The sequence below is a fragment of the Podarcis tiliguerta genome (assembly GCF_965153285.1).
Source record: "Podarcis tiliguerta genome assembly, chromosome: 9".
NCBI classification, from domain to species: Eukaryota; Metazoa; Chordata; class Lepidosauria; order Squamata; family Lacertidae; genus Podarcis; species Podarcis tiliguerta.
This window is the reverse complement of record NC_139542.1, coordinates 28,603,881-28,620,982: the sequence shown is the minus strand read 5'-3', so window position 1 is coordinate 28,620,982 and position 17,102 is coordinate 28,603,881. Positions and strand designations below refer to the sequence as shown.

Genomic DNA, 17,102 nt, shown 5'->3' with positions numbered 1-17,102 from the left:
AAAATAATTAATATGAGTTAAGGTTGCTGAAGCAACACATCTTTATGGGGGGGGGGGAACATGGTTGTAATGAGCGACATCCAATAGTGTCATCCCCTCATGCACAATGGACTTCCATTTGCAGAACTGGACTTCCTTTTCTTTCCACCTTCCTACAGCACCCAGTGTGCCCCTGAAATTTGCTCAGAAGGTGAAGAACTGGCCAGATAGACGGGGAACAGCGTTAGTTAGCTGAAAAGTGAAGGAGGAAAAGGGGAAGTTCCATCTCATCTGCTGCTGCAATGTTGATTATCACAGAATACTTGTAAGTTCAGTGCCGCCACTAATGTATCTTAAGGCATAAAATGTAAACACAGTGGCAAGAGCAGGCAGTGCTACATCACGTTTAAGAAAGGATAGCAGAACTGACTGACCCTTAGGGAAAAATGCTTAGAGGTTTTATTTACAGTTAAGCAGTATATAAATTTTGTTAAATAAATTGTCAAATTAACAAATAGTTGTTCAAGCAGCTTTGAAAGTATGTAGTCATAGAGAACCTTATATGAAGGCTTGAACTAACTAACAAGAAAATGATTCACCCATGTTACCTGATAGTTGTCATTCAAGAATAAATTCAATGGTGATAACACAAGCTGTAACATCGTTTCCTTGTATCCTTTTTTCATCTCAAAGCACAACCTTTCCAAGAAAGCTGTGGGACATTCAGGGCCCTCACTGTTGCAGTGCTGCAGTACAAAACACCAAAAATGCCATCAAATGTTGTTCAATGGAATATCAAAGCTGTTCAAATAGCCAGATTACGAAAAAACCTCACAACACTCTTCAAATGGAGCAGGCCACATAGGGAAGTAATTCAATCCCATAAATCAGGATCATATCTTAACTATTTGTGAAGATCCTTGAGTGCTGTATGGCAGAAAGTTTGTGCCCCTCCCTTTCCCAATATAAGCAGCAATGTCCCTATGATGGCCCATCTCTCTAGGGCCAAGATCTGAAAGAGTGGGCTTCTGGTTGTGGCACATGCCTACATCTATGTATGGGCGCACATGAGACAGGGATGTCACTTTAACACTGTCCACTGGGTCTTGAAAGGCAATTCAGAGACTAATTGACACTGAGTGCTCCCAAGGAAAATAAAGCTCATGTAACTCTTAATAGCTAGCTTCTTGCCACCATTTATCTATTAAAGAAGTCTCTCCCAACAGATACAAGTTTCCTTGTAAGCCTGGAAGAAGAGCACCTATTTTTTAAGTTTAAGGCTTAGTAAAATACTCCACAAGCAGCTGCCGGAAAGAAAGAGATCATGTGGGATATTTTATAGAAAGATAGAACCAAACTCTTGATAATGAACTAATTACTAAATGTGATTATTGGCACAATACAGAAAACTGCTGTGTGGCATCCTATGGAGAGGGAAGAAGCATCAACAGTGTCTGTGAGAGACTCACTACTAAAATGGCTGCAGCTATTTGCAGCTTCTCCATAACCTTGTGGCTGCAGCAACATCATTACGAAAGAAATGAGGGAGGGGGTGAGGCAGAGGTAAAAACTGCCCTACCTCAATAAGATATTTTGTCCAAGGAACTATACATTGCTTTGTCATGTGCCTTTACAATATTTTCTATTGATGTGTCTGTACAATACACCAAAGTCAGGAATTCTCTTTTTCTATGTGCGTACTTATTTTTTTAAAACAACCGGGTGCACATCTGATGCTTGCAGGTAAACAAAGCACCCAAAGCACTTACCACTGGCAGTCGCCCATGCACTTTGTACACATTAACAAGCACAGTAATATCCCAAGGTCGCAAAGTGAGGGGGTGAGCATGTCTGGCTGATGTGTCGCCCTCCTTTTTGTCAGCATCAACTCCTACTGCAGTCCACCCAGAGCTTGAAGAAGTTGACATGGACAGTACGGGGCTGGAAATCACTTCCTCAAAATCAGTGTACATGTCATCTTCACCGAAGTAATTTTCCTGGCAGGACCAATTAGCAAAACACATCATAAAAGAGCATAACGTAAACCTTTGACACCACAATAAAGCTCCAATCCCACAATCCATTTAAACTAATAAACAAGCTTTCGTTTTTAAACTATATATGAACAGTTAGTATGATTGGGGTTAAGTATCTTATCGCATGCTTCAGAGATGAAAAGCTTCCAATTACCAAGCTTTTTAAGCATCGAGGAAGGCTGATTTGACAATAACAAAAATATAAAGCACCCAATACTAGAGCAAAACAGAACAAACTGCACACACTTAAAACTTGGTGGTAGACTGCACAGCTCACATTTCTGCTATCGCCCACATGAAAAGGCAGCCCACGCTGACCCATATCTACACAGAAACATCACACTCAGTTCCCCAAGCCAGAACCATCTAGACTTTCCTTCACACGGTAAAATGACTCATAGATCAAAACGTTGCTTGTTCCACATGCTTTAATAAAGGTAAGACCAGCGAGTTCATCATACCTTTATAGAAAGGAAGGCTTTCAAAAGAGGCCCATATAAAGTTATGTGGGAGTCTGGAGAGAGTTCCAGTTCTACACGGAGTCTGTCCGGTGGAAGCTCTGAGGGGTCAACAGGGAGACGGGAAGAACCAGAAGGGGATATACCCCTGTCTGTCATTTTCTGTGATGGTCTCGATGCAGATAAGATTGATTCTTCCATTTCTGACACTTGGGAGTAAATGAAAATAATTTTGTACAAGCTAAAACAGTTACGGATTTATAGTTATAAAAACTCAAGGAAGCTTTAAAGTTTGATATCAGGTAGGCAACTTCACTGTATTCCTTTCAGCACGCTGAAGACATTCTTATTTGGACAAGTCTACCCAAATGTTTAGAAAGTCTCCATGAGTTTTAATTCGTTTTAGTCTGTTTTATTGCATTTTTAACCTGTGTGTTTTAAATTACAGTACAGCTGTAATATCTTTTAGTGATAATTTTAATGTTTTACCTTTTGGGATAAACTGCTTTGAGTCTTTTCCTACAATAATCAAGTGGCATGTAAATTGTATTAAATAAAAAAATAAACACATGTTTTATGCTTTTAGACCCGATATATTCACTGAACAAAGTATGGGTTGTTGCTCTAATTACTGCTATGCAGAGTAAGCCCCACAAAATTAATGGTCATGACTAATTGGCATCTCTTAATTTCAGTGGGTTTACTCATAGGTAACATAGGTTAGGAAACCATGGCAGGAAAAAGGAGTCAAGAAAACCTAGATCTATTATTAAGCATGTATACTATGTTTCTGCACTTTCTTGTTACTATGAGCAAAAAAAAAAAAGAGAGTAACAAAATGTACTTTTTGTCCTTCAGTCAATCATTGTCCAAGTTAGCAGAAAAGAAAAAAATATGTAAGCCACAATAGTCATTAAAATAAAATGCAGGGCTCGTGTTGCTCTATCAGTGACTCCCTATTGTATTAAGAACAATTAATATCGGACTAACACCATCAGAGAAACAACAAATAGCATTCACCAGTATTAAAGAAAGACACCTCAGTCGTGCACTGAAAATTATTTATGGTCCAACATGTTTCAAGTTTTCTAGACCGTACAGAAACCCTTCAAGTTACCTTTTGAAAGTATTAAACCAGTTGCCCCTGAAGAAGAGGCACAAGATGCAAATAATTTGGTATACAGCTTTAGTCAGAGACTAAAGTGACATAAAAAAACCTGATAAATTCATTAATATATGGTATTGCTTTATTCAATACTTAAGTAATCAGGACCATCCAAGGTCTCAACCAGCCACACAAGGACAGTTATGGACTGACCTTCTGAGATTACTTGTGAAATGGAAAAAGAAATACAATGCAACATAGAAAATGTAAAAACAAATACAAACAAGTAAACTAGTTAACTTTGGTTACCTGATACTTTCTAGAGGTAATGGGTTCTTGTTACTGCTCTTTTTGAAAAAAAAAAAATTGTAACGTATGAATACCTTGAAATCCAGGGCATGTAGCATATGTTTGTATAGTGGAAAATCATAAATTAAAGTTTTTTAAAAAGAAGGGCCACAAGTCTTGAAACACGAGCTAATCAATGCATCTTTGAGGTCACCTTCCTTCTACTTTTGATAAGAACTCTACTGCTTGCATCCAAAGTATTCCGATTAAGTTCTATTTTCTCTTTCAAAATGATAACAGCTGCCATTTTCAACAGTTTCAAACATAATAGGGACAAAGTTGGCACTTACATGACTGCTTTAACTGTTCATCAGCCTTCTGGGGATAAATTGGATGCCACACATAGTCAATTGTGAGCATAATGCTTGGTACAGTCCAGCATTCAACCCAGCCAGCCCTTCAAATAAAATAAAAGATTTTTGTAATAGCTGACTGCTTTATTAACCATTTTATAACACTGAGAGAAAACACAGGAACCTAGACGAATAGTAACACATTAGCTCCCGGTTACATTTTTGTATTTAGTAAGAGAAACAGAACTCACTCTTCTTGAGTCAAGTTCCTCCACCTTTGTTTGCTTGGTTTTTGACCACTTTGACTATCAGCCGAAACGCAAGACTCAGGATTTGCTTTGTTAGGATGACAATCTTTCACCAGCATAAAAAGAGAATATTTACTGGGGTGGCAGTCAGGTAGAAGTAAGTGAAGATCAAGACCTTCTCCCTGAAAATATAACATGAATATAAGACTTACACAATATCCATACAACAGCTGCAAACCTTTATGGAAAATATTTTTGGCCTGAGGACTGGTATTTGCCCTATACCATTTTTGTACATAACTTTTTTGAACACATGTGCAACAAAATCATTACTTTCATGCACAATTCATATCTACTGTTCTCACCAATCTAAGCTGAGTGTAGAGAATAACAATTTCAAGGAATGTAATGGGGAATTTACTATTTTGTTCATAGTAAATAACATAACTTACACTTTTAAAGAACATTTTATAGAAGGAATAATACATCATAACATTTTTACAAAGAGTTTATTGTTTTGCACAATTACATAACGTATGATAAAATCAGTTACATTAAAGAAAATGCATATCACTGAAACAATCTCAATAAATTCACCGCAAAGCAAATAACTACACTTTCCTACTACTGTTAGTAAACTCATATATTCAAAGCTATACAAAAGGCACTGTGCTTATCGTTCCAAATTGTTAATCTTCGTATTTCTGTTATTATTATTTAACTGCAAGACTACAATTGCCACTCTGTGCATGCCTTTAGAATGAAGATTAAAATGCCTAACCAAGGATATGCATGTTATGAAGAGTTATTTTCCAAGTAGAAATACAGTTATTTAAGGTTTTGGCCTTCAATTACTAATGCAGTTATTTAACATTAGTCACACCAGCACTGCCACAGTCTTTTGAGATAACTGAGTAAAAGATAAAAAGCACTGGGAATATGCACTAAAGAATGAAAAATAAGATTTTTTTTTAGAACAGTTGTGATGAATTATGTCTCCTCTTCTTTAAAGCTCAGGGTTTCTTTGCAAAGAATGAGGAGGCATATGGAATTTATTGTTTTAATAGTAAAGCCACTTACCCTTAAAGAGAATCTAGTGCTGCATGTGCTTGGAACAAAGTCAGTAAAAGGCAAGGAGAAAACTATGTTTAATGTTTCCCCACAGGCTGCAACATAAACTGCAAAAAAATAAAATGGGGGGGGGGAATCAAATATTAATTATTTGTTAAAATACTCTTAACAAAGACCACACTAGTGCTTCAGCAGATATATGAGAGGACAAAGAAAGAGCTTTTTATCATTCCTCTTCCTAAACTAATTACACACATGTATCACTCAGCTACAGAAGGTTAACAGAACAAGAAGAAAAACTGAAAGAATTTAATTCAATAGATGTCATTTATATGGATAATGAAACAGCCTTTTCCATTTTTATTCATATTCAAAAGAAAGATTATTCAAGCAGCCACTCAATGCAACCACATTCTTCTCCTTACTGCAATACCAAGCACATTGATGGAGACCCCAAGTTTTTTCCACAGAGCCTCATCTCTTCTGCCCCAGCCCTTCCATCCCTTCTTTCTAACTCATTTTTTTTTTAAACCACTTTACTTACAGAGTGACTTTTCCCACTGGCCTAAATTTGCATCTATATACATAAAAAAGCATACGCAAATTGCAGGTAATTTGTGTCTTTGAAAGACCCAGCAACACATCTGTGCGGATCATTAAGAGAACATATTTCTGATCCGCACATGGCACAGCCATGCTGCTGTAACAAAAAAGCAGGACTGCATCAAATGCAGAAGAAAGGGACTAGACACCTGCAAGAGGAGGAAAAGAAAGGTGTGGTGCCATCAACCCTGGCGGCACCAAAGAGCAATGGAGCCGAAACCTATCACACATGTTTTAAATATGAGTGTTCCCACTCTTTATTTATTTATCATTTAACATATGATAGCATTCATCCAGAAAATATTTTTTAAAACTCACAACCAGCAAGGGGGGGCAGGGAACAGAGGAGAGTCACTCATCATCCTTCATAATGAAGACCAATATGTTAAGACTGAAAATGACTTGATAGAGGGTGATGAGGTGTGACCTGTTCCCAATAACAACAGTATGAGTAGTACAACTACTGGAAAAGGACAGTTTCTCAGCATGAGAAAGTATCCAGAAGGCCCAAGATGCTCCCACAAATGACTGAGTCATGTACAGTCATGCTGTATCCTTGTAACTGATAGATTCAGGACATTTGGGCAGGCTATAACCTGAGCCATCCCTACGATGGTCACTGCCCTTGATGAAAAGTCATCTGGCATCGAAAACAGTGTGCTCACTACAAGCACAGCCCTGAAAATGGCATATATCATCAGGCCACATTGGTGCCCAGAATCCTCTGCATGGACATGGGTTGGGCCCGTCATCCCTTCTTGCAATCCTGACTTTGGTTTTTGTCAAAACAGGTGGATTTCCATCTGCTTATTCAGACGGCACATAAGCCACTCTTGTCACCTCTGAGTTTTGGAATACTCCTACTTGGAACAAGAGAACAGGCATCTTAGAATTTTGTTTGTACCTGCTTCCATTCCCCTTTTGATGAGTCAATACCTCTTCAATATCAATTGCTTTCTAAATGACAATAAAGGACAAGCGATACCCTCAGTGTTAAGGAATGCCTGAGAAAGGACACCCAATGAATGTATGAGAAACAGCTACCCTACTATGCTGGCAAATCCATACTTCCTGGTTAATCGCTACTGATTTATTTCCCCTTTCTGTGGAGCACTCTTTAAAATATACAAATAGCTACACTGAAATACAGTGGAAATTTAGTGACTGTAGGAACTGGACTCTATTAGTAGAACTAGCAAATGGCACTGCTACATCAGGGATTTAAAGGCTTTTCACAATTAAAGGGGGAAAGGAACTGAATATTATCATCAGATAAGAAGGAATTTGTTTTGGTTAAGCATGTATTACTGCTGCATATGGAAAGGAGTGTAGCATGCCTGCTTTAAAATATTCTCACCGTTTTCCTGTTGTTTTGTGGAACAATCAATCCAGTTGTGCTGATTTGCTGCCCAAATCATTTCAAACTGATGAAACATGATTTTAAAATTCCATGAATAGGGAACAAATGAGAAGATATCAGGAGCACTGTCACTAGACCAGTCCTGAATCAAATCTAAAAATAAAGGAGACATGTTACTGCAAGTCACTAGTGGGAAAAGACAACTGTAAAACTGATTATATTTTGTTGCATTAAAAAGTCAGTTTCTTTACATGTTGCATAATGCACTAAAAAACCCCTGCCCTGTTGCAGTTTTAATCTATGCATTTTTTCCCTCAGAAACAAATCCCAATTTGTTCAATGGGACGTACTGTCAGTTAAGTATGCAAAGGACCAGACTGCAAAAAATTAAGCATCTATGCCTACAATAACAGCAACAGTGATATCCAGCTGTGGCCAGCTAAAACAATGGGACGCCCATCCTTTCCTCCCTCCCTGCAGCACTGCCTCCCTGCCCTCCCATTCATCTTTCAGATCTGCCCTTTGGATCAGATTTGGAGAGAGGAAGATGTCCTGTTGTGCAAACTAAACTCCATCTCTACTACTTTAAATATGCAGTTAAAGGCATTTGTGGGAAAGAGAAATACACATTTGCCTCATTCCCAGAACTGTAATACAAACGGTCATTTTCAAAAATCTTAACTTTTGTAGTAGTCTCATAGACTGCAAAAGTCAGTTTTAGTGTAGACTTCAGTTTTAAATAAGTATATTTCGGAAGACAAGAAATAATACACTTGAATGAGCTATCAAAATTTAAAATATTACAAGTGCTGAACATTATGCAATTAAAGTAGTCCAACATTCTTTCCCTTTTTTGCAAAAAGAAGCAAAAATGACTTTGGAAATCACCTCTGCTTCTCATTTATTTCATTTTAACTTCATGTTTGGCTTAGGGTGTTTATGAAATGAGCTGCATTTACAAAAACCTTTAATTATAAAAAGAATTAAATGTAATGTCTTATAATTTGAAAACACTGCTGCAATTTTGCACAGCTCAACTTCTACGGAATATTGTGGGATTACAAAGTAACATAAAAGACAGCCACTTGAAAAGTAAACAGTCAGTTACTATTATGAATTTTGTTTTGCCCTTTTTTGTTTAGAGCTTTTGAATAGTGCTTGCTTATTAAACAGAAAGCAAAACAACAGGCTTGTATGGCCCAGGAGGATGGGGGTACGGGTGGGGCTGAAGGGATGAGAGATTTGTTAATATTTCTAATTTAACACAAACATATGCATCATGACAGTATAATTTCTGTGAAACATGAATCATTTAGATGTCCAGTGCACCAAAACCTCCTTACTGAAATTGCTGCGCAGGCATGTATTTTCATGCTCTTGTGATATAAAAAAAAGTTCCACAGATGGGTTTGATGACTAAAGCAATAGGAAGTGAACAAGAAAATAGTATATATTTGTAACAATTCTGAATAAGCATACATCTATGCAAAAACACATCCCATATAGATGTTGATACCATTTGAAAAAGCAAAGTACACAAAAACAGAACAGTTACCTGAAAAGAAACTTTTCTGAGCAAATATAAAATGGTAGGTTGCTTTGTAAACTTCAACTTCACACTGCCATGACTGTGGCATGTTCCATATCCGGGGGTAGCAGGCATTAATATGAAACTAAACAAAACAAACAAGCAGCAGGATTCACTCTTAATATGGTGATTAACAGCCAAAATTAAATGACAACCGTGTAATCAATGGGTAATTTTAAAATTATTTCTTCCTAAGATGAGCAGAGAGTTAACCCAGTTTACTAATGTTTAAGTCTGTCAAGTTAAAAGGTCAATTCCCACATGATTTATCTAAAAACATCTATAATAAATGAACTCAAACTATGTAATTTCGCCATCTGCTTTCACTGTAAAAATATCAAGCGGCTTTCAACCTAAAGTTTTTTGTATTAAAAAAAGGACACACCCCTGTACAGGAAGCCTGCTAAATCTGGAAGACCAGATTCTGAGACAGCAGCAATGAAGTATTTTGCAGAACTGGTGTGGTATCTTGAAATGTGCAGCAAGTTCCAGAGACTGAAATTGGCAAGATGGGATGTTCACAAAGACAGTCTGTGACAAATCCTCACACTGGCTGAAGGATCAGAAGAGGCTTTGTGGGCAAGGCAGACTGAATGAAAAGTTCCAGAAGGCAGGATTAAGCTAAGCCTGATACAGAAGCTCCACAATCAGAATCTCTGTGCTGTTTGGTTTGGTTTGCTACTTTGCAGTCCAATGCAGGTGCTCTGAAGACCGGGAAAGAGTAATAATGAAGGCAAAGAATCCTTAACATACACCCAGGCTATACCTAGCCAGCATAGTCTCTGTGGGGCTGCTCTCAAAAACTGAAATCTGCAGCTGATGCAGAATGTAGCAGCCTAGAACCTACATACCAAAGAAGTGAACATCTGAAATCACTGGTTCCAGTTTAAATTACAGTAGAAATCACTCAGATGCTTATGCAAAAAAATACTTACTGCCAACATCTCTGCTTCTAAGAGCGTACGGAACTGCATACTGCTGGTGGCATCTATATGCAAAAGCTGTCCTTTAATTGTAGGAGAGTAACCTAGTAAACAGAACAAATTCAAGAATTGCCACTATGTCTTTCTTCATTTTTTTAAAAATGTAGGGGTCCCTCCAGTCTATCAGGGCTAACTACATAGTATGGACTGATAGAATTAAAAATTAAGATTTTTTAGATGAGTCTTCTACTTGGTTAAAAAAAAGAATCTGATGCTGCAAGGGAGCGGAGCATCTTATGAGTACACAGAACAATTTTCCTTATCTACAGTGTTTGGGGAAAAGAATCTATCATGTCCCTGCAATAGGAAAATTTGCAAAGAAGTATACAAAGAATACAACCAAAGGTGTCATATCGAACGATCAGCATGATAGTTCTTCAATGTTCCAGATCATTCATATACTTAAAAAGTAAAACTGTATCTCGCTCCCAAGTAGATAGCACTGGAACTAAAATTCACAAATCTTAAGAAAGTATAGAAGCCAACAACAAAAAGGTTTTAAACAATGAAAGCAAGCTGTGGACAGACATAGATCCACAGACTGTAGATTCGAAAGGGACCATGAGGGTCATCTAGTCCAACCCATTCCAACGCAGGAATTATTTTGAGAAAATTCTTTGGTATTACTGAAACTCAACCCTAACACATGTAATCTTATTGAACCAGGTTCTGCAAGTAACTGTTCTTCTGGAATTATTTCAACATAAAACGCTTTCAGTCTCAACCTACCATCTTCTGCTACAGTCATGGGAATGTTAACCTCCAAATAAGAGCCTGCTCCAACGTTTACATGAACAGCATTAGTTTCCTGCCAATAAAAATCAGACATTATTTTGATTATTTGAACTCAGACTACATCACGACTCAAGTTATCACTTTAGAAACTTCCAGGATTTATGGAAGGGAACTAGTAGGCCACAGCTGATTAAAAGCTTGATATACATTTAAAAACTGAAAGAAAAACTCAATGAAGCTGAAGAAAAGCATGAGGAGTATTCATCTGAAGCTATAAGCATGGCAACAGATAACAGCTAGACAAATTAATGTTTGCTCATGAACAGCATACTATATTTAGTGGTTATGATTCAACAGTCCTCGCCAAGGTGAGCATTTCACTTTGTGAAATTTTATTCACAACCAGACGGGTGGAAATATTGTTAGTAATTTAAGTAATATATTTTGGTAGGTTACGATTTATGTGATCAGCCAAAATATATTGGATATGAATATTTATATATATTCAAAAACAGAATGACAAAGAAAATTCCATTTTATTTCAGAAGACATCTTTCAAAACTGAAATAATGATATTTGAAAGACTAATCTAAAAAATATACATGTATATTCCCAAATCTCACATGTAGATATGTCTTTCCTATTTACCCTATTTTTTGTGAAGAGCAGATCAATAGTGGCATCTGCAATGATATTCATACGGAGCTCAAAAGCAAGGATTTGTCTTGGCTTCCCAGGCTGTGGAATTTCTGAGACTTTCATGACTTGGTAATCTGGTGGGAAAAAGAATTTCCACAAACAGTCCCTACAAAACAACAGCAGAATATTAATTCAGTTATTCATCTAGAAATGAATATGAGCTATTTATATATTTTCTCTAAGACACTCTACACAGCATGCAAGAAGCAAGAACATGAACTGGAGAGTGAAAAAATACGTGTTTTGCTATATTTCTCAAAAGGCTTGATTAGTGAAGCTATATTCCAGATTTATCTTAAGGCACTATAAAATTCAATTACCCTAGAAACTGAAAATAGAAATAAGAAAACAAAAAGATTTACACAGCTGACCTTGTGAAGTTAACTAATGAGATTTTAAATAAATCAATGTTATTTGAAAGTTACAGTAAGCATCCAACAAATGCTAACGTCAAAATATAAGAACCTCCTATAGAAGAACCACTGCGTCCTCTCAACAGTGCATATGAACATATATAAAATGCAATTCTGTACAGAAACCGATCCTGCTCCCTAGAGCAGTAAAGGACAACAGGCTGTAGAAGTGAAGCATGCTACCTATCCCTGCCTTGTTCAGCACAACTTACTCAAGATGAAGTTGCTGAACTTCAACAAAATTGTCCAGAGAAGGGGTGGAAAGCTACAGACCTTGGCCTAGTTTTATTGCAGGGGGAGCCAGGATCGAGAGTTAGAGAGAGGAAAAAAACAGAATGGGGGAAAGCCAAAATGAATGAAGCAATGGAAGGTGGAGAAAACTCTCTGGAAGCAAGCAATATTGACCTATGGCAAGTGGGGTTTAACTCACCCCTGATAGCCCACTGCATGGAGAGAAACAGAAAGAAAGTGGTGCATCTATTTTTGGCTTTATACCCTTCTAGCCCACTGTTGACTTTGACCCACCACTGCCAAGGGAATGCAGTAGAAAGAAAAGGTTATCCATTCCAGACCCTGAGATCATAATCTGAGGCCCTTATTCGTGTGCCCCCTCCACAAGAGGTTCAAAGGGTGGCAACACAATAACAGGCCTTTTCTGCAATGTGGAATGCTCTCCCCAGAGAGCCTCACCTGACAGGATCTTTATATAACTTCAGGTGCCAGGCAAAAACTTTCCTCTATAAGCAGGCCTTTGGCCTTCTATCTGTAACCATTTAAAAGTGGGGTGGATGTTTTTAATGTATTTCTTTTTTCTCTTTGTTTAATGTATCTATGTGGGTTTTTTTATCTGGTTGGTTGAAAGTTGCTTTGGGTTGCTCTGGGCAAGATAAAGCGACTAACAAATTCAATAAGTAACAAAATAATAAGAATTGTTCTGAAACACCAATCTGCTTTTGAAAAGCCAAGTTGTGTTCCTCAAACAGGCAAACAACACAGTGGACCCAGTGGCAGCCTTACATAAAGTTATTCTTCAAGATTCAGGAAGAAAAATCCCTATGAACAGATGAAATGAGTTTCCAGGGAAGCACTACTGTTCATTCACCACTCAACACTTGATCAAAGTTGTCTTATAAAAGAGCTATATGAGACTTCTGTAGCCCAAAACTTTTAGAAGACATCTGGTGCAGAGGCCTTCCTTTTAAAATTATCAAACTGGAATATGTCTAATCTCTGAACAAACAGCTAGACTCTAAACATGCAGGCGCATGAACATGGGTGTGAACTATAGAGAAAGCAAACTTCATAACACAGTATAATACAAGCAAGCATATATATATATTTTAAAAATAGTTGATGTCCTCAAACTCTAGGCACATGAAAGTAGCTAGGACAACTTTGCTGGAAAATCTGTTTTGATTATATTCTTCCTTCTTTACAGTGGATATAAACAAAATAATTAAACAACAGTACCTTTGCCTGTCAGCCCATGGACCATAGTTGAAATCTGTTCCTTTGCCACAAACTATATCTAATCCCCAACAGGGCGGGAGGTCTTGCAATTTACTATCCTCATTACTTGTTTCTCCCTCATTAGTTTCCTCTGATTCTTCTGGTACAAGCCCTGTATTTTAGAAAACAGCAGAAGCATTTTAAATATAACAAATATTCAAGGAACATATCATCTGTAAACTACTACCAATTAACATAGAACCATGTACTTATTACTATGCAATTAATATATGCAGTGCTTTTTTTCTAGAAAAAAAGCTACAGGAATGCTCCCCTGTCCCTCCTGCTTGTGCACCAGCTGAAGACACAGGGCTGCTCTGTGGACAGGCAGAGCTAATGCACAAGGAAGAAGCTTCCCTGCCCATCAGTTCTGCAAGCTGCCCTGTCCCTCCTGCTTGCATGAAAACTATTTAAAACTAGTTAAAAGTAACTACCGGGGCTAGAGGGGGTGGGATGCTTTGGGGTGACTTGAACACTCCCTCATACTATTTCCCCAATCTAAAAATGCCTACTTAGCAGCTGTTTACTAAGCAACTTTGAGAACTATGTACCTGTAACGATTTTTAGCCTCTGAGCAGAAACTGTACTTACCTGGTTCATCCATATAATAGTAGATATCAACATCATTTGATTGCATCACAACAAAACCTTCACCCATTAATCTTGGTGGTCTGTTAAAGAAGAAAAGGGAGGGGGGATATAAACACTGTACACTCTAAGCTTGTGGTTTATCTGGGTGAGCTAACCAGGAGCCCAGGTTCAGATCCACATTGCACCAAACAGTGGCTCAGCTCAATTCAGCAGCAAAACAACTAAGGAGGATCAAAGTGGCTATAATCTTTCCCAGAGCCCGCACACTTAGCATGACATGGTTTGGGCTTAGCATGATATGCAAACCACAGAACAGAATTGTTACAGATTGTACTTTTTGATTTTATGGCCACTTGGTCCCATTTTACTTTCAGCGATAACACTTCATGTATCTGATGTAGCAGTCAACAATCAATCAGTTAAGTCTTTAAAAGACTAATTCCTCTGAATTGTAAACTTTCTGTCAACTGTCTGCAGAAAGAAAACCTGTAACACTATTTTGAAAACACACCAGGCTAATTTAAAACTCCAATTGCTATAATGAATTTATTAAGATATCCAGTTAGATCAAAATTGATATCATAATGGCAAAACTCTTATATTTTCACCTTCTACGCTGAAGACTTGATTTGCCTTTCTTTTGCTTTACCCTTGCTCTATATTCACTCTTTTAATTTGCTAATAGTTTTCCAGCTAAAATAGAATCTGAGCCCATAGGGACAGACCATCTTCAGTAATTAGACCAATAGGTGTAACAAATCCATACAAAAAAGAGCAAAACAATGTTACCCTGAGAATGACATCCACATTTTATAACTATAAAGGAAATATTCCGTTATTTTGTGACTTTCATATGAAATAATTTTCCCAAAATGTAATACTTTAGCCAGTTAATTGAGCCATGTATAGTAGCTTCACTTCTTGAACATGACCTTGCTAAAGCAATACATGATAATTTCAGAATAAACTTTCTCACTGTGCTGTCTCATATTACACTTCATTTGTAGTCAATAGAAAACCAGTGTTGCCTCACTTGGTCATTTGCTTTACTGCGAGTTTTAAATGATACAATTATTAATTTAGTTTGGCAATTTTGTTTGCTTAGTATGTTTATACATGTTCACTTTCACAATGGTGGGTGGCTAATGCAAATAAATTATCCATCAATTAATCTGTGAGGTAGAAAGCCTAATTTTTATAAGATGTGCATGCAATAATATTAAAGTTTGCAACAGTTCACCATGACTTGGATCCAGACATACACTTTCATCTCATTGAATTCAATGGGACAAGTTAGTCATCACTAACTTAAATTCCATGGATTTCTGTGGGGCTAAAATGTGACTAACTTAGTATGGATTCAACCCTACTGATTTGTAATTTATTTAATCATTTTCAATTTTTTCAAAATATATTTCTTTTCAGTTTCTAACTGCTTGCAGTTACACTAGTTTTGAAGCGTTGAAACCTTAGAACTAAATGTTTATCCTCATCTGAGCTTCAGAAAGAATAACACCTCTCATGATTATGACAAACACACTTTGAGTCACTTAGAAGGTAACTTTATAGTTGTGTAGTGATTTTATCTTGTTATACAATATTCAGTGAAATGAGAAGCCGACATGAGGCTTCTATGTGATCTTTACTAATACGTACGATACCAATTACTATACCAATTCCTTCTAAAATATCAAGTCAAAATTATCTTGTATCAACAACCAAGGATTAAGACAACTAATTCTAATGTCATTTAAAAAATGCAGTCAACAAAAACGTGCTGGGGGTCCACAAGTTAACCACCCCTCACTAATGCTCCCCTTTAGTGTTGGGGGTTTATCCCCAACTAAAATTGTGCATTAATATTTGCAGGGTACTTGAGGATGCACAGTGGTCCTTTGTATGAAGAGTTTTGGACCCAATTTTGTATACACTACATAGTACATTTTTCAAAATACTTTTCAAAATATTCCTACATAAACTGTAAACACTTACTCATCATTTTGAAGGCCAACGTATCTTGGACTTGGAACAAGCATAACCCTCACATTTTCCAGTTTTCCTTTCACAATGTGCATAAATTGATCAAGGTGACTTGAAGGTGGTTTTGTGGTATATGTTAAGAAAGCATCATCAAAGTTAATGCAGATGGTTTGAGGCTGATAATGATTCCCAAAGGCTAAACGACCCTTAAATGAGTAAGACAATTAAATGTTAGCTTTTAATTCATCGTCATAAAAGTCATCCTTCTCAATTATTTCTTTATTATTGGTATTCTCTCCAGTTAGGACTATAATCAGTCCTGAGCAGCCCATTAGTGTTACAAACTTATAACCAGAATAATTGGGATTTATTTCTTAATGAAAGGTTATTACACTTGAAAACAGCAAGGTTTTTGTACTGAAATCACAACATTTAGAACAAGAAGATTAGACTCAGGGAAATAACCAGCATGATTTTCAATCCAGGTCAATTCAATGAATGGCATTTACAATTTGCATATTTGTTTGAGAATAAAATACATCTCAGTTATGGGGCTGCCACTGCAAACGGGGCTATTCTCCTTGCAACATATTGATCCTAATTTCCACAAGGCAATCATAATTTCTCCAAGCCATCTAATAGCAATCCCTCACCAAATTCTTATAATGTCCTTCCAGAAACTATAGTATAAAGAAATCAATTTCTGAAAGACTTACTCAGAACCCTAAGGAAGTCACATGACAAACTTCTTATGTTGCCTAAATTATTTTTTTTATTATATAAAAGTAAAATAAATTGCTACTAAAGTAGGAGGTCTTCGAACTGCAGAGAAAAAAACTAGGTAATCTGTAAACACAACGGAATATTTCACTTACTGTGCTGACATTGACTTTGATCACAGGAATAAGAGATCTCCATGATGATGAAGGGTCATGTGATTCACTTTTTACTTTAACACTGAGGATGGAAACATAGATTTATATAATTAATACATTCAAAAAAAAAGAGTCACTGATGCCCCAAACATACATTGAAGTTAGACAAAAAAAAATGTAATCAAATTCCTGATACTCTAAAGCATATTGAAACCGACTACAGAAAAC

At 36.9% G+C, this 17,102-nt stretch overlaps 1 protein-coding gene across 37 annotated transcripts in view; it reads right to left on the bottom strand.

Annotated features, from left to right (window-relative positions):
* Nucleotides 1-17,102, bottom strand: part of BLTP1 (bridge-like lipid transfer protein family member 1) — a 108,329-nt gene that overhangs the window by 74,586 nt on the left and 16,641 nt on the right. For all 37 annotated transcript variants that reach the window (XM_083456876.1, XM_083456887.1, XM_083456910.1 and 34 more), the window contains exons 7-21: nucleotides 16,875-16,956; nucleotides 16,012-16,205; nucleotides 14,020-14,099; nucleotides 13,390-13,540; nucleotides 11,456-11,612; nucleotides 10,802-10,880; nucleotides 10,025-10,116; nucleotides 9,057-9,174; nucleotides 7,499-7,654; nucleotides 5,548-5,645; nucleotides 4,471-4,649; nucleotides 4,217-4,323; nucleotides 2,477-2,682; nucleotides 1,749-1,976; nucleotides 588-725 (exon numbers count right to left, since the gene is read on the bottom strand). In XM_083456876.1, the coding sequence (XP_083313002.1) occupies nucleotides 588-725; nucleotides 1,749-1,976; nucleotides 2,477-2,682; nucleotides 4,217-4,323; nucleotides 4,471-4,649; nucleotides 5,548-5,645; nucleotides 7,499-7,654; nucleotides 9,057-9,174; nucleotides 10,025-10,116; nucleotides 10,802-10,880; nucleotides 11,456-11,612; nucleotides 13,390-13,540; nucleotides 14,020-14,099; nucleotides 16,012-16,205; nucleotides 16,875-16,956 (2,065 nt within the window). The remainder of the gene's footprint in view (nucleotides 1-587; nucleotides 726-1,748; nucleotides 1,977-2,476; nucleotides 2,683-4,216; nucleotides 4,324-4,470; nucleotides 4,650-5,547; nucleotides 5,646-7,498; nucleotides 7,655-9,056; nucleotides 9,175-10,024; nucleotides 10,117-10,801; nucleotides 10,881-11,455; nucleotides 11,613-13,389; nucleotides 13,541-14,019; nucleotides 14,100-16,011; nucleotides 16,206-16,874; nucleotides 16,957-17,102) is intronic.